Here is a 22724-nt window from a genome sequence, read left to right as displayed (position 1 = left end):
TGCAATAGGAATACATACTAGAGTTTTTTTTAATAATGCAATCAAAGCCGACTTCCGTCTGCTCATTACTTCCAACAACTTCCTGGATTCCCAGCGTGCTTTGTGTCTCTTTCCTGCTGCTTGATGTGATGCAATTCCCATTTCTAAAGACTACATAGCCCATCATGCATTGCTTCCAGCAAGCAATGATGAGGTTACATTGTTCACACATGGCTCTGTGATAGTTGTGACGCCAGGAAGTGCATAATCACGGGGCTGAGTGATATTGTGTCAGTGCATTGAGGAAGTCCATCCTACGGGCATTGTTCTAAGTTTACAAACTTCTAGATGGATCTGGTTATTAGGAGCCGGATAGAACTTATGGAAATTTCAATACAGAAATACAGATTTATTTTTACTTTTTGACCATAGATACTCTTTAAAGTGGATCTCTAGGCAAAACCAGTTTTTGGGAAAGGAACAGAGCCTCTGCCCAGTTTACATTGTCGATATGTAATTACGGATCTGCAGGGGCTTGGTGCCCAGTTTACCTAAGCCTGCTCAAAACTGTGGCTGACACACCACTTACTGGCCCGATCAGTTGTGATAGGGGCATTCCTCTCCCCCTTGTAATTGGGGCAGGAGAAGGGCATGTCAGTCACAGTTTCTGTGTGAGCTTGGATGAACTGGGTTCACACCAAGCCCCTGCACATCATTAGTAGAAGTATGGGTGCCACACGGATGTCCAAAGTGACTGTTTTTAATTAAATAATACAAGAGCCGACACATTTTGGGCATTCGCACCCTCCCCCTTCATCAGGGCTCAAGTATTATGTAACTTCACATCACATTCTCAAACAATTCATCCCCACACAGCTACCTCCTCATGTATCACTGGCCCCTCCCTTTCAGATTGTAAGCCCTCAGGGGCAAGGCCTTCCTTACCATCTTGCCTTTAAATATATTGTAATGTCTTCCTTATATTGTAAAGCGCTGCGCAAACTGTTGGCGCTATATAAATCCTGTATAATAATGATAATAATAAATAATAACTTCATTTATACCTGAACTCAATTAAAATGTTTTTAGAACTCAAATATTAATACCTGCCGGTAGCGCAGCTGTTTTCTGCATATCTACATTTCACTCAAGTCCCTTCATTTGTTTATGGTTGCTCAATGCATACGTACAGCATAATGCGAACATCTGGCAGTACAGAGTGTGGGCCGTAACCACCAGCTGCCGCATGTATGAGTCTCTGTGTTGATCTGGCAATAAGTACTATGCTTGTCGCACTCCTTACCGATATGTCCATTGTAGCCGGGGGTGCTCGCAGTGACTGCGGAGGGCGCCGCGACTGCCAGCAAAATTGTAGAAATGTCACCGGCACACCAATCCTTTTAAGATAGCAAAAGCTTCATTTATTGAAGTTTTTTGTCATATGAACACCCCGCCAGCCCCTGCTGCACTTACATGTCTGAAGTCCCCGCTGACCAATGAGCGCTCGCCATTTGCGAGAATTAAGAGCGTTTCATACTGCAGGGCTGGAAAGTTTGGTGTATGGACTGCTACACCTCCAAGTTCTCAGCCCACAACAGGAAGATATGCATTCACTGGATTTCTGACAGGATCAATGGGTATTTTTGGGCACTTGTAGGGTTTCTGAAGCGTTAAACGCAGGGAAATGTGCATAAACTGCAAAAGTGGACTGATTTTTTAGGTTTTTTTTTGTAACCCAAATGCTCTAATTATTCTCTTTGTGGTGTCTAACGACCAATTACCCCTGAAAAAACATTTAAATTATACATCGATGGTCTATTGTTAAGTGCATGGCTAGCATAAGCCAGGTAAGAGAAAAATATGAGATCTTTGTCCAACTCCCCCCAAAAAAGCAGCACCGACACAATGATTGTGCAGTTTACGAGCCAATAAACCTAGTGGGAGAAGTACAATAAGGAAAGGACATCGTGTAACACTTCTTAATGGCATGTTGAGCAAAGCACGAGAACCGCTTGTAAAGCCTCCGAAATTCACTTGAAAAGAAACTCCCAAGGGAACGTTTCACTTTAATGCGCCAGGAAAGCAGAAGATATGCCGGGATCGGTTATAAAGATTAATAGCCTGTTAAGGGGCCATCCCGTCTGTCTAAAACCTGAGATGATGGTTTTGTCTGGTGGTGCTACAGGGTTCCGCTCGGTAACCTTCATACGCACACAAAAGGCTACAGAAAAAGAAGTCAGTTACAGTAAATCTTCCAAGTTGAAAATATTCCTAATGGCTCCTTTAATGGGGCAAAGGTTGTGAGCGGGGTGCCCCAGGGTTCGGTCCTGGGACTGATCCTGTTGATCTTGCTCATAAACGACATAGAGAATGGGTTAAAGCGGACCTTTACACTCAAAAATCAAATTCTACCAATGCATTCCTCTATGTATGATGATTAATAATAACATAGACATGTCAGGTGTAAAATGCTGTGATTGTGAAACACTTAACACTTGCAGAGCATTCACTTCCTGCTTTGAAAGGGCAAATTACTTCAGATTGCCAAAAGCAGTGTACACTGGGATTGCCTTTTCATCAGCAGAGCATTGCTGGGAAATCTCATCTGTAATCTCACTGAGATCTCGGGGAAAGGCTTTTCCCTCCCCTGAGATGATGTGCATAGTCACATGTCCTAGTCACATGTGCCAGAAATCCAGGAAGTAAAAGAAGCTATAGCAACCTGCCCTTAGTAAACATGGCCACTGTCTGAAGACTGGGGAAGAAAAGAGAAATAAGATATGGAAATACAAAGCCGGCAATTATCTAGAAGTGCCCGATTGTAGATTGTCATTACTAATTTCTAAGGGCTAGTCCACACCAGCCTCAGAATCAGGCCAGAACGCAATGGATCGCATTGCGGCCGACTCACTTTGTTTTGGGGCGGGAGGGGGCGTGGCAGTGCATTGACCTCAATGGCACCGTAGCCACGCCCTTCAGTTGCAATGTGACCGGCCGCACTGGAATGCAAGGCACATAAATACCTGCGGTGAGACCCGGTCAGAAAAAATGCTGCCAGCACAATTTTTTTTTTACTGGACCGGAATGCAGACATTGATATGCCTCCTCCCAGCCAGTGGCGTCACAAGGGGGGTGCGGGCGACACCATTGGAGGGCTGACACCAAAATGACTTAGTCATTTTGGTGTCATCCCCCTCAGAAAAGTTGGGCGCTCGGTCATGGACCGAACGCCCGACAGTATCAGGAGAGAGGGGGGGGACCCGGCGGCATACCTTATCCCGCTGGGTGACTGTGCCCTCCTCTCTCTGCCGGCATGCATCACCAAGATGGCCGCTGGCAGGTATCAGAAGACTGTGCGCCTAATGACGTCATCGTGCATGTGCGGTGACGTCTCGGCGGGGTGACACTCGGTTACCGCTCCGGGTGTCACCCAGCCTCGGGACGCCCCTGCTCCCAGCCCACAACAAAGTGAGCCAGCTGGAATGTGATCCAGTGTGTTCTGGCCCCAATTGGGCCAGAATGCACTGTGGCTGGTGTGAAAAAGCCCTAAAAGGTGCGTTTGTTGTTATTTTAAAGATATGGGTAAAGGTCCCAATAGTTTCAATAGTTCAATCTCGGTGTTTGAAGATGATACTTAACTGTGTAGGGCAGTAAATTCTCAGCAAGACATAAATTCACTTCAACAAGACCTAAATAAAATTGATGCATGGGCTGCAAGATGGCAAATGTGATTTAATATTGAGAAATTAAAGGTTTGTGAGCCAAGAATGTGCATGCAAACTACTACTTGGGGGGTGCTCCATTTGGGAAGTCAGACATGGAAAGACCTGGGGGTGCTCATAGATCACAGACTCAGCAATAGCATGCAATGCCAAGCAGCGGCTGGCAAAGCAAACAGGATACTGTCCTGCATTAAAAGAGGGATCTTGGCAAAAGAAAAAAACACAATTTTACCACTTTATAAATCACTGGTTCGGCTTCATCTTGTGTATGCGGTTCCGTTTTGGTCACCAACTCTCAGGGTAGACGTCCACAAACTTGAGAGTTCAGAGAAGAGCTACAAAATTAACAAATGGGATGGAAGGCCCGAGTTACAAAGATCCCCTCCGGAAATGAACTTGTTCTCCTTAGAAAAGAGGCGCTTATGAGCGGACCTAACTGCAATTTTCTAAATTATTAATGAGGAACACAATATCCAGAACAAGATGTTTATAACAAGAACTCTATTGGTGACACAAGGACACAACAAGGAGTTAGAAGAGAGGCGGTTTAATCTTCGACTGCGTGAGGTTTTGTTTTTTTTACTGCGAGAGCAGTAAAAATTTGGAATTCCCTTCCACAGTCAGTAGCATCCGCTGATAACATTGATCAATTCAAGGAACTTCAAGATGAGTTTCTTAGTTCACTAAACATACAAGGATATAGGAACTACTAAAGCCAAGACTATACAGACATACATAGGTTGAACTAGATGGACCTTTATTCAACCTTACTTACTATGTTTACATGTTACCAAGTCTACACCAGTCCAATTCGGCTTCTTTGGACAACGTTGGCCAATGCAGTCCCAACGCAACGACAAGGCAAAAAGCCTTGTCGTCTGAATAGATTTTGTGATGCCACTGCTGTGCTACTCACTGTTCTCCTAGCTGGAGTTGGAAGCTGTACCCGAGGATCTGCCGTACAAGAATCCCCCTCTGCATCACGTGTTCTGTGGATCTGCACTTCAGCTGCTACTAGTGATTGGGAAGGTCACTGCAATGGGACTCAACTAGGACTTGATACATAGATTGGCAGCCTTACAATCACCAATGGCTCTTGGCACTCTCCATATAGTTTTCTAGGTTAGGGTCAAGAGCAGCCTCTTTGTTACTGTATTGAAGGGGTGGGCTAGATCCTGACTTCCGGACTATAGTTGGTCCCTGCTTATTTGGGCTTCTTGGGTTTTATGGTTCCATGCTCCTTCGGAATGAATCTTGATTTCTGTTCCGTTCTTACAGGTACTATACCAGTTACATATGCAGAGTAGCCTCTAAAAAGCCTCTTTGAAACCAAATTAAGGGGACAAGGCTTTAGCTTCCCATTCTGAGCTCGTCTTTTGTATAATTAAGCTTCCTGGGTTTTGAGGCTCTCAGGTGCTTTTGAAAGAAAGCGGAGGTCAATGCAAATACCTGTAGATACATTTTACTTCTGCTCTTACAGTAACTAAACAAGTTTCATATTCAAGAGAGTTAAGAGGTTGGGTAGCCCTGATCAATGATCATTTCCCCCACACATTATCAGGGCAGTGGATATATTCATTGTCCATGAAGTACATGTCTCCATCGTATTCGGTGGGTTGAATTTCACTGTACTGATCCTCAAGGGATGCTTTGACTCACTAGTGCCAATAGCGTGCGGTTTACTGCAGGAGTGTATGGGATCTTCTGTAGGACCATAAAATAAGTCTCCTAATGGTTTTGTTGCTATTTGTTTTGAAGGAAGGAAGAACAAAGAAAAGTGACATAAGTCCACTCACGTCCTCGTTTATTATGTTTTATGATTTCCTATCCTGTAGCAATTATGTCGGAGTGTTCAGCAGTTGGGCGAGAAAGTCAGTAACAGGCCACGCCTATATCGATTATTGGTAAATCAAACAACCTTTCTCGGACAATCTTCGTATGGCATACTGACCTGGCCAGCTGGAAGCACTTTTGTAGGTCCGTATGCCATACGTCCTTGGCAGCGAAAGGGTTAATGGTCACCTCGGAGAACGAGCTTACAAGACAGGCCGAGTACTGACTGTAGAATTTCGGAGCTTAGTTGGCTACATTAAGGTGACAAGATGCTCCAGCTAGAGGTGATGCGGGTAAATCCTACGAGCTGCTTATGAACACTGGAAACAGTCTAAAGGACCGCCTCATGTTCTCGTCTATCAGGTCACCGTGTCCCATTTGTCCGAACCCATTTCTGCTAAATAAACAGTTTTCAAGCTTTGTAGCCCTTTAAACGGCTCTGCGGTTTTGGTCCCGCGCCAAGAGTCATCCATCACTCCTCGAACCTGCCTTGTTAGGCAGCTCCTAATTTGGCTCGGCCGCTCGCGAGCCTGCGAGGTTTGGATTTTAAATTAAAAGGCTGCACACTTTAAAAATATTCGGTGGCAAATCAAAGCAGACGTTTTACATACGGCGCGGCCGTAACTCAGGCGGATTATTTATCGCTCCTTGAACTTCGCTCCTCTTTTGCTGGGGCAGTGATTAACTCTCCTGGTGTCGCAGTGGGACGCGGTGCCCCCCGAAGTGACGCGGGGTGCGCTTTTACTCCTGTTGTAAAAACCCTGTTTTCCTTCTTAATTCTTTTTTTTTTTTGCGGGCCTTGCCGGGCCCATCAGTCAGCCCTTCTCTCCGCTGGCTCAAAGGAGAGCGGGTCAAGGAGTCGTACAGGCATACAATAAATACTGAAAAAGATCTAAGGCAAAGTCAAGGCTTCTTTCCTACTTATTAAATTCAATCCCCTGGTGAAAGTCTCGCTAACAACTGCGGGGACTCGCCAGTAATCAGTGGCAGGGCTTTTCAAACTGCAGCTCCTTCTCCCTTGCCATTAAAAAAAATCCTTCATGCAAGACATAATTTATTGCTGTTACCAGGGCCCAGAATTCTCTGTGCATAGGAGCGAATAGATGTCCGTACATCTGGTGCAAAGATCTGTAAGGCTGGGTTCACACCTAGGTGTATTGAATATGCGCGGTTTTACGGCGATTCGCAGTAAAAAAAACGCGAGACAAATGCGCGTTTCCGTGGGCTACTTGGCTGTATCCCAATGGAAACGCGAGACCAAAACGCCCCAAAGAAGTACATGCACTTCTTTGGGTGTAGGCAGCTTTGTATCGCGTTCGGACGGGCGGAAATACGGCAAGGTGTGAACCAGACCCATTGAATACAATGGGATTTAGATGTTTGAGCGTTTTGTAGCGCGTTCGTTGAACGCGCTACAAAACGTTCAGGTGTGAACCAGGCCTAAGGCTGGGTTCACACCTAGGTGTATTGAATATGCGCGGTTTTACGGCGATTCGCAGTAAAAAAAACGCGAGACAAATGCGCGTTTCCGTGGGCTACTTGGCTGTATCCCAATGGAAACGCGAGACCAAAACGCCGAAAAGAAGTACATGTACTTCTTTGGGCGTAGGCCGTTTTGTATCGCGTTTGGACGGGCGGAAATACGGCAAGGTGTGAACCAGACCCATTGAGTACAATGGGATTTAGATGTTTGAGCGTTTTGTAGAGCGTTCGTCGAGCGTTGAACGCGCTACAAAATGTTCAGGTGTGAACCAGGCCTAAGGGACAGCGTTCTAAGACTATTCCAACACTGAATATAGGGAAAGTGAAGTTTGTCTTACGGTTCCAATGCATTTATTCCTGAAAAAGGACCTGGAGGTGGAGTCGGCCTTTAAGAAGTGCCATGCAGGGAGGAGGAATCAGATTCTCCTGTTGCAGGTATCCTGCTGTGAAGAAACAAACCCCTAAAAAACACATTGAGGCCGGAGCAAGATGCTTGAAAGGAGAGCTGGTCCGTCAGCTGCTGCACTTCAGAGTTCTGCGGGGTCAGAGGTTACTCAAGCAAAATCCATTGGCCAAATAAAAGCTTGTTTGCAGAAGCCACGGCGTAGATAAATCACAGATCTGTTTGCACCTCTCCAGGCCTCCTGACCCACACATGCTGCTCTGCTTCTCACAGGCCCAAAGATACTATTTCACTTGACGGACGCTCACTCCCTGCGTACCTGGTGTGGGGGTCTTGCTTTCTCAACTGGAAATTGTTCTAAGAGTTCCACGCAAAAAAAAAATGCTTTTGCCAATCCTCTTTTTAATACAGGGTGCGAATATAGCATCTGGCTCATTTAAGAAGCTTGAGACACCAAAATGATAACACACCAAACTTTGGGTTTGCAGAGTGATGGACACCGACACCAGGGCGCCGGGTGGATGACAGAATCATAGTTTGCACACAAGGGGTGTCACGCCAAGGCATGGTAACAAGCAGGGTGCTGGGACTATGGAACAGCAACAGGTCATGTGAGGGGGCAGCAGCATAGCAACATGCAGGGTCTACAGGACTGTGGCATTTGGGATCCTGAGCCTATGGCATGCTGACACTCTGTCCTGGAGCTATGGACACTTGAGGTTCTTAAACTGTGGCACTCTTACACTTGGGGTACCAGGGCTATGGCACGTCGACACGGTCCTGGAGCTATGGACACTTGGGGTTCTGAAAATCTGGCACGCTTACACTTGGGGTACCAGGGCTATGGCATATGGACACTATTTCTGGAACGTAAAGCAGGCTAACACTCGGGGGCCCGGACCTTTGGCCTGCTAGCACTCTATATTCCTGACGTGTGGCAGGCTGGCAATTGGGGTACCAGACCTATGGCAGTCTGACACATGGGGTCTCGTTCCAATGGCAGCACAGTGGTTTAGTGCTTAGCACTTCTGCCATGCAGCTCTGGGGGTCCCCAGTTCAAATCCCGGTCAGGATACTATCTGCATGGAGTTTGCATGTTCTCCCTGTGCTTGCGTGAGTTTCCTCCACGTACACCAGTTTTCTCCCATACTCCAAATACTTGCCTTGGCTCCTGCTGAAATCGGCCCTAGTATGCATGTATGAATTCAAGATGGGACCTTAGATTGTAAGCTCCTTAAGAGCAGGGACTGATGTTATTGTACACTATGTAAAGCGCTGTATAAAGTGTACAGCACCATATAAAACCCTAAAATAATTTTAAAAAATAATGGCACACCGACGCTCAGATTCCTGGGAGTACAGCACGCCGCCGCTAGAGGTCCTGGACCTACGGCACGCCACCGCTAGAGGTCCTGGACCTACGGCACGCCGCCGCTAGAGGTCCTGGGACGATGGCAGATAGATACTCTCGGTCTCTGGCCTATTACACATTGACACTCAGGGTCTCGGACCCATGGCACACTGACACTCAGGGTCCCTAGCCTAAAGCACAGACACTTGTGATCTTAGACAATGAAATGCTGATATTTGATCCGAGATATTATTCAGCCATTTTGCTAAAATTCCAGGGACTGAATATACTAAATTAGATCTCTTCACTTGACATATCAGAAAATGTCTCAATAATACACTGAAATATCACAAAGAAAAATAAACTGGTGTCTCTGTGTGGAAAGACTTCATTCACAGACATCTGCGTCCAGAGCGTAAAACCCGAGTTCTGGGAGACATGTGCAGGCCGCTGAGCGAACTGCAAGCAGCCAAGCAAACTCCAACAACAATATTTTCACATGAAGCAGAGGAAATGAACTCTTCTGTATTACTTCTCCCCACATGACGACTTTGCTTACTTACACTGCCGCAATACTACAAGAGGGAAACTAATGGCTGAAATTGGATTGTAAATTTAAAAAAAGACTGCGCTAAAAACTCATTCAATCTCAATTTTTACATGTCATCATATTAGCACCACTCTTTATCAAACCCCAAACTTTCAGTAAAAAATACACTTAAAGTTTAAAACGTTAATACTTACCTGTGTCTCCGCCGCGCGCTCCCGTCTGAACATCTGAAAATTTATCGGGCGGCCGCAAAGGATCTTGGGGCGGGCGCATGCGCAGTTCAGATGTTCGGCCGGGAGACGAGGAGAGACACCAGCTAAGTATATGGAGCAGCGTGCACCCGCACAGACACCGTGGGACATCAGAGGAGAGGAGGACAGAGAGTCAGCGCTGGATCGGAGACCCGTACCCAGCGCTGGAGGGACAGCTGAAAACTACACTAAAAAAGATCGGATTAAGAAGCATAATTTAAGGTAAGTCCTTACATTAGCACTGTGGGGGGGGGGGGGGGATTTAGCCTTTGTCACTTTAAGTTAATTTTAGTGCACAAAAACACAATAGAATACCCATTTATTTTGTAAAATATAAGAGATGAGGTTGTGCCAAGTAGATAGATCTCTTCAGGGAAGCCTATCCCACCTCAACCTTACTGCTCAACCATCACATTCTCAAATAATTCATCCCCACACAGCTCCCTCCTCATGTATCACTTCCCCCTCCCTTTTAGATTGTAAGCCCTCAGGGGCAGGGCACCCTTACCATCTTGTCTTGACTTGTATTGTATATGTAATGTCCTCCTTATATTGTAAAGCGCTGCGCAAACTGTTGGCTTTATAAATCCTGTATAATAATAATACCCAAAGTGAAATTGCTACAAAATACAATAAATACTTTTGCACCGCAAATGCTTTTTTTAATCATTATTTTGCCCCGACATATACACATTCAGTGCAGGTTTTATATATAGATCCTCACACTTTAATTTCATCACAAGATACATTCTTACCTGTCTCTGCATTTCCTCTACTTGTTTCTGAGAAAGACTCTGCAAAATAGTGTACATCTCTAAGATCTTCTCTTCTGGAATCACCACAGATGCCCTGGAATCAAAGGAATACATCACGTCTTTTATAGATTCATTCCTTTATATGTGCAGGAAGTGTGAAATAAACAGAAATGTAAATATCTTTATAGTCAGATGAATATAAAATGATTCCATATTCATAATTCTCATTCACCATTTTCACCGTGAAAAATATTAGTGCACTTCTTGTGCCTTGAGCCTTATAGATGTATATCTGAAGTGTGAGCTCTAAGGCACTGCTGCCCCTGACTGCTAGTATCAGCAGATTTGATGATGTTCTACAAGCTGGAGGGCAAGCTGAAACGGAGCTGCAAAGATCTCCCTGCTTCATCCATTCTGAGGGTCTGGGTTTTCACTTCCTCTGTGCTGCTCCTTGAACCTTGCCCCACCAGTCATCAGATCACCAGTCATTGTGGAGGGGAGTGTGGAGCAGCTCTGACATGAGAAAGTTAAGCCTTGCCTCTACCAAGATGGCCACCTCCACTCAGACTAATGGTATTGGTTTTACATACATTGTAAAGCTTTGAGTAATGTTACAACAAGACAGTATATCCCTAGCACAATTTTTTTTCTTATTTTAGATGGAATGGGGAAAGCTAAGAACTGCTCGGATATTTATTGCTGTGTCCCCGCTGGGTAGAAAGTCCCCCTCTATTTGTCCTGGTGGAAATTGTCCCCGGGACAGAAATTGATAGGAAATGCAAGATGTTTTAGATGTCACTAGAACAGGAACAGAGTGGGAATTATCCAATAGAGGCAACTGCACAAGAAGGGATTTTACACTCACTTTGACGAGCTATCTGGGCCTTTCCTGTTGTGTCTCCAGGACAGGAAGTAAATGAAACTCTCCCCCATTGGGAAAAAGGCTGGAAAAAGACTGGCAGCTCATCTCCAGGCAAATTTCAAAAATGTCCTTAAATGAAGCAAATTGCTCACTTTTCTAGATAAATCTTTTCTCTTCTATGTGTACACCTCCAGTCTCAAGAAATCCATGTTGAAATGCTGCCCATTAGGTGTCCCTGCAGCGTGAAGGCAGGCGTGCGACAAATCGCACCAGTTAGAACTAAGAAGGATTGTTACCTCTTCCAGTCCAGGACCTCGGAGAAGGGCAGCACGTAGGAGTCGGCCATGATGACAGGGACACAGCCAGCCTGAAGGACGTCACTGAGAACAGTTTGTCCTAAGCGGGCTCCACGGAAGACCAGGCAGAATGTGGCCTCCTACAAAAAGGAAAAACAGAGGCTGGGTCAATCTGAGATCATTATAAATCACCCCACAGCAACCAGACAGCAAACGCAGCTGAGGTGACTGATCTGTGTGCACAAGTGAAGCAGTCACCCCCAGGATTTCCTCTTTCAAGTCAGAGACTTGATTGGACACTACAAGTAACTGCTATAGCTCATATCAAGTCACCCTTTCATTTTAATTAGTAGCACATCTCACTGACACACCTGGTGGCAGCCAGCGGCGTCTCTATGGGGGTGCGGCCCGCACCCAGGTGACACCATTGGAGGGGTGACACCAAAATGACTTGACAGATGGGCACTAGATCATGGACCAGGAGCCCGACAGTTGCTCGAGAGAGGAGAGGACCCGGCGGCATACCTTATCCCTGCCGGGTGAAGGTCCCCTCCTCTCTCTGCCGGCGTCCAACACCAAGATGGCTGCCGGCAGGTAACAGCGCAAGACAATGATGTGGGCAATGATGTCATGCGCATGTGGGCAATGATGTCACATGCATGCGCAGTGACGTCACGGTGGGGTGTCACCTGGTACCCGCTCGGGGTGTCACCTAGCCTCGGGACGCCCCTGGTGGCAGCTACTTGTAATGCAGTCAGTCGCAGGCAACATGTAGCACTAAGTATACTATATATACTATATATACTACCCAGTACATGGCATGTTAACGTTAAAGTGTTGTAAAGTAGTCACCGCTCCAAGCAGGCTCCTGGGATGGACTACAATCTCACGTTTAGTTTACTCATTTGTTTTGAAATTGTAGTCCATCCCGGGAGCGAGCTTGGAGCGGTGACTACTTTACAACACACACAGGGACCATAGGGAACAAAAGTAGCCCCCCCTCCAAAAGGAAGGACAGTGTCAGCACCAATTCAGAGATGATTGGAGGATCTACAGCCGAGTAATACACAAATAAGATACATTGTTGTTAATATTTAAGATACTTGAATGCATTTTTAAGATTTAACTCCTGAGTTTAGTCTGGCTTTAAATATTCACTAGAAATAATTTTAACCCCTGACCCAATCACACCTCACCCTGTGAAAATTCTATACCTGAAGAACCTGTGGGTAATCGTAGACAGTATTCTTGTTGCAGCGTTTACGATGTGGCGATGCGTCATCAGATAGGTTACTGCATTTATCTAGGATGAGCACCGACTCCACGTTCTCCGCTCTTATCGTCTCCAGATCGGCACGGAACTCGGGGTGCAGGGCTGTCTGAGAGGAGAGGAGGAAGAAGGTCCGGGGGCTGGAGGCACAGGACAGAGAGGTCTGTGTAATCAGTATGGAGGACACACTTATCATACAACACTCTATAAAGACAGTATAATATTATCAAATTCCTCAGTGGCCTCCATACCTGAAAGCCGACTTTCACAGGGAGCAGCCACTAAAATAACTTTTAGGTCTCAGGGATCCCTGTAATAAATACTATTATCTACAGCTCACGTTACATTAGTATGAACAGCAAGTTGTGATATAGGAATAAGGAATGTGGCCGTGGTACTTAGTGTATTCGACACCCAGGACTGCTCTATACTACAAAGTAATATTTAGTACTAATAAGGAAACAAAAATAATAGCAAAAAAAAAAACTAGACAGTAAAAACTGCAGTGTTTGCAATGGTCAGTGGAAAAGTGCTCCTTACATCAGTGGACAGTGATGTGGCTTTTTAAAAAAAGGTGATCAGTATAGTGTCGCCTTATATTGGCGGACAGTGGGAAGAATGCCCCTTACACTGGCGGACAGTGGGAAGAATGCCCCTTACACTGGCGGACAGTGGGAAGAATGCCCCTTACACTGGCGGACAGTGGGAAGAATGCCCCTTACACTGGCGGACAGTGGGAAGAATGCCCCTTACACTGGCGGACAGTGGGAAGAATGCCCCTTACACTGGCGGACAGTGGGAAGAATGCCCCTTACACTGGCGGACAGTGGGAAAAATTCTGGTCAATAACTGCAACAAATATATGGTGATCCTGCCAAAAACCTTGTGAGCTGATAACGGTAGGGCACAGGCAGAGAGAACGGGAAGTTATCAGTTGCCCGCAATTATTTTTGTGGACCAAAAAATACCTACTACATACGTCCCTGGTGCCCAACCTGTGGCCTGGGGTTTCTATAGCTTGCTCAGTAATATAGGACAGGGCTTTCCTATGACTTCATATTGCACCATCATCAGAACACTTGAGGTCCACTTCATACACATCAACCTATAGGTGCAGCCATACTGACCCTGGGGCCCGTTCAGGTAAGTTCACTTCAGACAGAGGACTGTAGACGGGAATGCTAACATCATATCCCTGGCGGTAAGTCCACGTCGAGAAACCTCCGCCGGCCAACACGGCTCTAGAAGATAAATCAATGTCGGAACACAAAGGGAGGGGAGAAACTTAAAACCAATGTGCTTTAATAAGTTAATAATATAGAATATGTTGCAGAGATCCAATGTGTTAGTCTTATAATAAAGTTAATGTTTATTGTGCTTCTATTTTATCTTTTCTGGTTCCTCCCCTCATCAACATGATAATTAAATGGTTAAATAAAACCCATTTTCATTACATACCTTATTTTAGGAGGGGCAGGCAGAGTAGTGTACATATCCTGAATACATCACAGCACCCTGCCTCAGTAACCTCTTAAGAGCTCTCAGTCCTGATGCAAGCAGTGGGCTGGCTCTTGGGAGGAGTTATGCAAATATCAAAATGCCTTTGATGTGTGGGTGTCAGTCTGGAGGAGTGGGCGTTCCTATGCAGGCTGTATTTACACGCAGACCACCCTAGGTAACATGATGCTGAGCCTCCATCACTGTAAGAACTGAAATCCAATGAAAGGGGCGGGTCAGTGACAGTCAGGCAGGGGGGAATGGGACGCCCTCCAGCCAGGAGATGAGGTGGGTTCTAGCCCTCAACCCTGATGCAAGCAGTGGGCTGGATCTTGGGAGGAGGTAAGCATATATCAGAATGCCTTGATGGGTGGGTGCCAGTCTGGAGAAGTGGGTGTTCTTGCCAATAGCCTTCCGCCTGCAAGTGGACCCTGAGCCTGGGATGAACTAGCAACTGGACAGGTTGGGAAAGCTGCAAGACTGACATCCACCTATCAAAGCATTCTGATATTTGCATAACTCCTCCCAAGAGCCAGCCCACTGCTTGCATCGGGTTAAGGGCTCCTGAGTGGAGTACTGAGGCAGCGTGCTGTGATGTTATCAGGAAGCTATGTACAGCACCCTGCCAGACATGATCTGCCTCCACTGCATAGACAAATCACAGAGACCCATCGATGACATCAACACACTAATTCATTTTTAAAATGAAAATGATGAGGGGGCAGGGAGGAACCAGGGAAGATAAAATAGAAGCAGAACAAACTTCAGCTTCAATGGCGAGCTTTGCAGAGCTCTAACAACAGCACTTCACGGACGAAGAATGGCGCGATCCCAGACTGATGCTAATGTAGAATATTGAACATATTACCCAACTCCACCGATAAGATCCACACGGGTTATCCAGGGGACACACAATATTCGAGTGTCCTGTGATCTCTGGGTACGGGGTAATAGACAGACTGACAAAGCACAGCGCTGAAGACCCGTCCATTGTGATAACATCTCAGACAACATGATCAGAGTCATTGGAGGGAGCGGTCAGCGCGGAGACACGAGCCGCGCCATCGACTATCATTGTAATCATCACAGAACAAAACTAATGAACTGAAAAGGTCTCGGGGGGAGAGGGGGGCGAGCTCCACCCCACAGACATCTATGCGACTCTCAGGTCAGGCTGGAGACTTCTGCGGCTATGACAAGGACCTTCTCTGTAAGTCACACATACTAAAAGAATGTTACCTGCGTGTGTTACTTGCGTGTGAAGCAAACGTGTACGGGGGGGGGAAAGACCCCCCCCAAAAAAAATTAAAAAAAATTAAGATAACTAATAGATGTAAGCCCAATTACAAAGGCTAAAGTAGAGGGAGAGATCAGGTCTAACAAAAGGGGAGGATCTAACAAATCCCAGACGTCTCATGAAAGAGAACCTGTCCCCTCCCACATGCTATCACATAGAAGCCGGGCAGCATGTCATTACACGCTGCCCAGCTTCCCGATTGGCCGGTAAGCCAGCTCCATGCTCCCTCGTCACTTGTGACAAGGGAATATGGAGCCGGCTTCCCGGCCAATCAGGAAGCCGGGCAGTATGTAATGACTCACTGCCCGGCTTCCTGATTAGTTGGGATGCTGCCCAGGAAGCCGGCTCCATGCTCCCTTGTCACCTTATGACGAGGGAGCATGGAGCCGGTTTCCCGGTCAATCAGGAAGCCGGGCGCCATGTCATTAGATGGCGCCCGGCTTACTGATTGGCCAGAAAGCCGGCTTCATGCTTTCTCGTCACTTAATGACAAGAAGCATGGGAATGGCTTTCCGGCTAAGCGGGAAGCCAGATGGCAAGTCTTTACACCCCACCTGGCTTCCTTAATGGGACTTCCGGTATCGATATTCGGTATCGGCGAGTATTGAAAAAAAAATATCGGTACTTGTATTCGATGCCGGTATTGGTGCATCCCTACTCTAAACTGATCATTTGTAAAGGTTTTTTTTACAGTCTCACCTATGGACAATTTTGAGAATCAAGATTTTTTGCGGGGCATGCAATTTCTTTTTTTCACAATATGGCATCACTGCCACCTTGTGGACAGAAGGTGTGTGACTACCGCCGCCTTGTGTACTACAGACACTTCATATCTAAGTGAAGTAAAGATCAGGAAAAAACAGATATAACCTGCGTGATATTTGTTTTTTTTCTGTCTCCTTTTAATTCATTACAAAAAAACTTTCCAATTAAACTCAGCAAGTTTTCTTTATAATAATGAGTGGTCAGTGATAAATATTACACCTTTACCTGTCTCGGGGGACGTCCAGGGCAGTGTTATAGTCGGGGGGTCCTCCAGGCAACATGTTAAACAGTAAGTGATTGGTCCCTCGATCCCACCTGAAGAGAAAACAATTTACAAGTTCTTCAATTGACAGCAACTTTGTCACAGACTTGTAGCACTCTGGGTACAAATTTTTATTAACCCTTTCAGTGGGGCTGTGCTGTGCCGGCTGTCCGGCTGCGACATTTGGCCAGCTCTGAGGATTGGGTGAGTATAACTTTATTTTTGGCCCTAGGCAAAAAACGAGCACTTAACTCTCGCCTGCGCAGCCACATGATTCTTTCTACAACCACAGCCGCGACTGCGCATGGGTGGCTATCGGCTTCTATAACCTAGGACAAATAGAAGCTTGTCCTAGGTTATAGAATCCGATGAGCCGCTAGCCGCGCAGGTGCTGTGGCAATAGACCGTTCAAGGATTTTCTGCCCATGCACCACCACATCCACCGGATGTGACGTGCCCGGTCTGAGAGCTCGACAAGTCGAAGCTTTTGATAAAACATGGGCCCTCCAGATATGGTGAACCTACGCCAAGGGCCAGCGGCACCTGTCAGAATACAATGTAAACAGCGGGATTCCTTGATCGACTCGCTGTAATGTTGATGGAGCAATCGCGTCAATTTTTTTTCGCTCAGCCCGAGGGTTGAACAAAAAAAATAGAAAAATAGAACCGTGTATGGCCAGCTTAAGCGTCTGCTGTCTGACTGCTAGCTACATCAGATTTGGTGTGAGGTTTGGTGATGTCACTAGTATGCTGCTCACTGTTCTCCTAACTGGAGGGGAAGCTGACCCCGAGGACCTACAGTGCAAGGATCCCCCTTCTTCGGATTTGTCCACTACTGATGGATAAAACCTTTGCCCTCTGCTTGTATTTTGGGGGGACAGCTTTTATAAACATGCAAACTGGGAAGGGGGGTTGGGAGACTAGAGAAAACCTATTGCTTTGTCTTGCCTTCGCTACGAACACCTGAACGCAATCATTTGGTGTCCACATACTTTTGGTCACTAGTAGGTGTGATAGTCAGATGTCTACAAAAACTTTTCTTCAAGGAACTGAGAAAAGTAACAGAATTTTGACCCCCACATCCTCTTACCTTGGAAGTTGCGCCAAGGCCTGCGCCGTCTCCTTAATCCGCAGGCTGTTCTGATTCAGGACGTCGATGGAAGGGAGGAAGAGGCAGGCTCTGTTCACCTCCTCCGTGTAGAACTCACTCTGCGAAACGGCGGTGAGCAGCTGGTTGTACTCCCGAGAGATCATGCTGCCAACCGGCTCCCCGTACTCATCCGTGTACTTCTTCAGGGGGTAAATGTAAACTTTGACCTTGTTCTTCGGGTTGTACCCGCAGCGGTAGACGTCGAAGCAGGTGTGCATCCGGCAGCTGAGGTCGCCTCGTTCCGGCAGCGGGCTCTCCACGAGGAGCTTGACGGCCGGCACGTCCTGGACGCTCTGCCTCTCGGGGCTCCATTCGGTGGACGGTTCGATGGTGTGAGGCCAAAACTGGAACATGCCGGTGGCGACGAGCCCCAGAAGCACCACAGAGAAGAGGGCGATGTAGTACACTCTGTGCTTGGACTTCATTCTGGGGATCAGGACGGGACCCCGGGTGTTGTACTTAACCGAGGCGCACATACTGGACCCTCCTTCCCTGATCTCCTGCAATACTGGAAAACAGGAGGAAATACATTGAATTAGAAGACATAGAACAACGACATTACCCTAGAGCAGCCTTGCCCGACCTTAATACCCCAGAGGAACCCTTGAAATAATAATACTTTCTTGGGAAATGCCCTCTAAAAAATTATTTGCAACTCATGGTACGCTAGTGTAAGTGGGAGAAAGACCCCCTTACACTTGTGGTCAGTGAAGTGTCCCCCTTACATTGCTAGTCAGGCAGAAGATCAATCCACCAATGGCAGCACTGCTCAAGAAAAGCCCAGCAAACTCTGGAGGATCTCTGGTTGAGAAAGTCTATTCCAACGTCTATTTAATGTAACACGAAAGATAAGAAATCAACGGAAACTGTGACAACAAAAGAGATAAAAAGAGCTGCTTATCAGAAAAAAAAACCCCTCCTTATACCATATGCACATTCTCATCAGTATTAGCAATAGGAAGTAACATAGGAGGCCACCCTGCTGATCCCTTCTGCAAGCAGCCAACCCTGCAAGAGTTTTATAAGTGTGGTGATGACGTCACAGCGAGTTTATCTCTACAGGAACCTCAAGTTGCCAGAGATCAGTGGCACGGGCTGGACGGCTCAGTATTAAGTCTGTTCTTTGTAGGGAGGATCCGGGTTTACTTTTTATAAATACCGACAGGGTCACTTTAAAACACACGTTGGTGTGAATTGAAGAAAAAAAAAAAAAAGATTTGGCTTTAGATGCAATTAGAAGAAACAGATAAAGTCTGAGGGTGGGAGCACATGATGAGATGACAAGAACATTAATATTTCATAGAGTTGGGACACACGCCCCCAAAACTTCATTGAATTAAACAGGGCATTCAAATTACGGCCCGCGCTTCTGCAGCCCCTCCCCCCAACTTGTCGGGAATTCACAGGTGAAATGACAGCCGGAAGTTGTCCTGTAAAACCAACAACTGGAAAAGCTGCTACTGTCAAAAAACAATCTGACAGTCTAATACATTGTTTATAAACAATGTTACTTTGTATCTGTTTATTTCCTGTCTGAAGAATGTTTACAAACATTCTTCAGACAGGAAACAAACAGAGATATAAAAGTAACATTGTTTATAAACATTCTTCAGACAGGAAACAAACAGAGATACAAAGTAACATTGTTTATAAACATTGGATGGGAGGGAGATAGAGAGAGATACAAAGTGATATTGTTACTTTCATATCTATTCTGTTTCATTCAATGGAAGATGAAAGGGAGGAGCTTCGATCTGTATATGATGTCAGTTAAAGAACACTGACAATTATAAAAAAAAATATTTCTTCCTATTTATTCTCTTATTAATCTTTAGTTAACCCCAATCAGCCCTCTAATGAACTCCTTCTTAGCTTGTAACTTCCTGCTGACTATTAGGAAGTTAGAACTGAAGCCATTTTTTTTTTTTTTAGTTTTGGATAGAGTAAAGGAGGGTTGTAACCAGTCAGCTTTTTTGCCCTCTGTATCCCATTGGAGAGCTTTCCATTCACTTCCTGTCCAATAGCCACAACAGGAAGTGAGAGGAAATCCCTCCAAAGAGAGGAAAATCCCTGTTGGTCAGCAGGGTCACCAGAACTAGTGGCCCCGTTGGAAGATTTCCCATCTATTTCTGTTCAGGTGACAGCCCAAAATGTGGGATTTTCTTTCACTTTTAGTGATAACGGTCACCAGGACAAACACAGAGGGTGAATCTCCCTAGTTCTAATTCCACAAAATATTCCACCCCTGGTACTGCCCTGTCCCCCCCATGGCACTGATATTCCACCCCTGGTACTGATATTCTACCCCTGGTACTGCCCTGTCCCCCCATGGCACTGATATTCCACCCCTGGTACTGCCCTGTTCCCCCATGGCACTGATATTCCACCCCTGGTACTGCCCTGTCCCCCCATGGCACTGATATTCCACCCCTGGTACTGCCCTGTTCCCCCATGGCACTGGTATTCTACCCCTGGTACTGCCCTGTCCCCCTATGGCACTGATATTCTACCCCTGGTACTGCCCTGTCCCCCCATGGCACTGCCCTGTTCCCCCATGGCACTGATATTCTACCCCTGGTACTGCCCTGTTCCCTCATGGCACTGATGTTCTACCCCTGGTACTGCCCTGTCCCTCCATGGCACTGATATTCCACCCCTGGTACTGCCTTGTCCCCCCATTACACTGCCCCTGGAAATCAGAGAGGGTGACACATGTACCATGACAGCACCCAGCTCCCTCATACAGCCAATGTCACCAGTCGTATCACTCTGTCCCTGTCTGTACAGGATGGGGGAGGGGTCTCCAGGCCTCACCTCGGCCCCAGTGGCAGCACCTCCGGCCCCGGGGCGCCCCGCTCAGTTCACAGACTCATCGCCCCCGACACCCACTCAGCAAATGCGGAAATAGCGTCACTGGCAGCTGATCACAACCTTCTTTACACCGGAACCTGTCCGCAGTGTAGAGCGGTGGCGGCCATATTTCCGGAGTCTGTCCAGTATAGATCGGTGGTGGCCATATTTCCGGAGTCTGTCCAGTATAGATCGGTGGTGGCCATATTTCCGGAGTCAGTCCAGTATAGATCGGTGGTGGCCATATTTCCGGAGACCAGACGGAGTCCTGGCGGGGACAATTCTAGAAAATCAAACGCAAAATAGTAACATGTGATGATTTCATATAATAATGTATCCTACCAACCTGATCCGAGTGCAAAGATGATACATAGTTTATGTTCTACATTCCTCCCTGTTCTCTGGTGCATTATTAAAGGGAACCTTTTATCAGCGAGCTTTAGATGTTATATTGAGGCATATATATATTGTTTTATTATTTATTACTTGGCACATACTATACTAATTTAAGTAATAACAGATGCAACAGCACATTCACCATGCATTCACTATACATTTGCTGACATACTCACAGGATATAATTTGAACTATTTATAAACCTCTCGTGCCAGGTATTTGCTGAGAAAAAAAACCCTATTCTGACAATCGCCAATCTATCCTTTCAGGGGAAATGGTGCATTCTCGACCATTGCACCATGCACAGATACATTCTCGACCAGTCATCATTTTCTGAATGCATTCTAAATTACAAGAGATTGGGGATTATTGCATTACATAATGCAAATTTCATGGTTGCCTATACAGAGGAGTGACTTGCTTCTCTACTATCAGTTCTCTCTTTATATGTATTTCTTTCTCTCTCTCTCTCTCTCCTCTCTCTCTCCTCTCTCTCCTCTCTCTCCTCTCTCTCTCGCTCTCTCTCTGATTCTATCTACCTATTCTATTATCTATCTCCTTTCCAAAATATGTAAACATCCCTCCAGTTTTGAGCACAGGTAGAGGTAAGAATAAACGCCCCAGTACCCACGATCCTGCATCTAGGAGTGCAGGCTCTTCTCCACCCCCCTCCCCAATGATTATAAATATTCCATTGAAAAATTATCTGAAAGGTAAACCATATTTGGTTTGGGTCAGCATTTTTTATATATATACTGGGGTTTTTTGTGCACTGATTTCTGCTTTTCACATGTTTATAGCACAATGAAATGACACCATTCCGGGGGGAGAGAGAAGATGATGTTTGCTTTCAAATAATCTATAATTGAATCTCCTGCTCGTTTCTCTTACACATTCAGTTATGCCGAGCTTGAACCGTTTTCTTTACACATGTAGTATTTCTTTTTTTTTTAAATATTTTGCCAAATTTTTTTTAGTCCATGGCAAATAAATATAAATCCATGGACGAATGAATAAATAAATAATAAAATAAATAATAAATGAATGTATACATAAATACATACATACATAGATACGCAAATCACAACTATTTTACATTACTTTCAAATAATAGATAAGCTCTATGTGACCAAAGGTGAAAGAGGGAAAGAGGAAGGTCTGTACTCCTGAATGAGACAGTCTGGGTTCTGATGGCAGCTATGGTAACCTGATAGAATGGCCCTTAGGAGTCCTTTACCCATTCATGCATGGGGTGCAGGCTGACCATGCTGAATGAGATTCTCCTTTGTATGCCTGGAGGTACCCCAAGACGAAAGCCACTGCTGTGTATTATACATCTCTCTCTCTCCTCTCTCTCTCTCTTTCTCTGACCAAAAACCAATCCAGTTTTCATTTAAACCTGGCACCTGGTGAAAGGTATATTGTGCACACTAAATGTAGTACTGCATTTTGGACAGCAGGTGGACACACATACATGCCTAGAAAGAGCCATAGCCTAACATTAGCAGGTCTATTCACAAAAGCGTGAAGAGTTTGGAGAAGGCAGGAGAAGTGAACACTCTAGGACAGTGGTGGATAACCTTGGCACTCCAGCTGTTTTGGAACTACAAGTCCCATGAGGCATTGCAAGGCTCTGACAGCCACAGACATAACTCCCAGAGGCAGATGCATCTTGGGATTTGTAGTTTTGGCACAGCTGGAGTGCCAAGGTTCGCCACCACTGCTCTAGGACAACATAGCTGAACTGGAAAGT

General features: G+C 45.9%; 1 protein-coding gene across 1 annotated transcript in view; it reads right to left on the bottom strand.

The window, feature by feature from the left end:
- EXT2 (exostosin glycosyltransferase 2) overlaps positions 1-20650 on the bottom strand; it is a 53130-nt gene extending 32480 nt beyond the window's left edge. Inside the window, exons 1-7 of the mRNA XM_018555400.1 lie at positions 20540-20650; positions 17666-18233; positions 16539-16628; positions 13882-13995; positions 12699-12894; positions 11485-11624; positions 10327-10420 (exon numbers count right to left, since the gene is read on the bottom strand). Of these exons, the coding sequence (XP_018410902.1) occupies positions 10327-10420; positions 11485-11624; positions 12699-12894; positions 13882-13995; positions 16539-16628; positions 17666-18201 (1170 nt within the window). The 5' untranslated portion in view covers positions 18202-18233; positions 20540-20650. The remainder of the gene's footprint in view (positions 1-10326; positions 10421-11484; positions 11625-12698; positions 12895-13881; positions 13996-16538; positions 16629-17665; positions 18234-20539) is intronic.
- Positions 20651-22724: the final 2074 nt, after the last annotated feature.

This window comes from Nanorana parkeri, unplaced genomic scaffold, assembly GCF_000935625.1.
Source record: "Nanorana parkeri isolate BGI_ZX_2015 unplaced genomic scaffold, ASM93562v1 scaffold10, whole genome shotgun sequence".
Classification (NCBI taxonomy): Eukaryota; Metazoa; Chordata; class Amphibia; order Anura; family Dicroglossidae; genus Nanorana; species Nanorana parkeri.
This window is presented reverse-complemented; position numbering and strand designations above follow the sequence as displayed.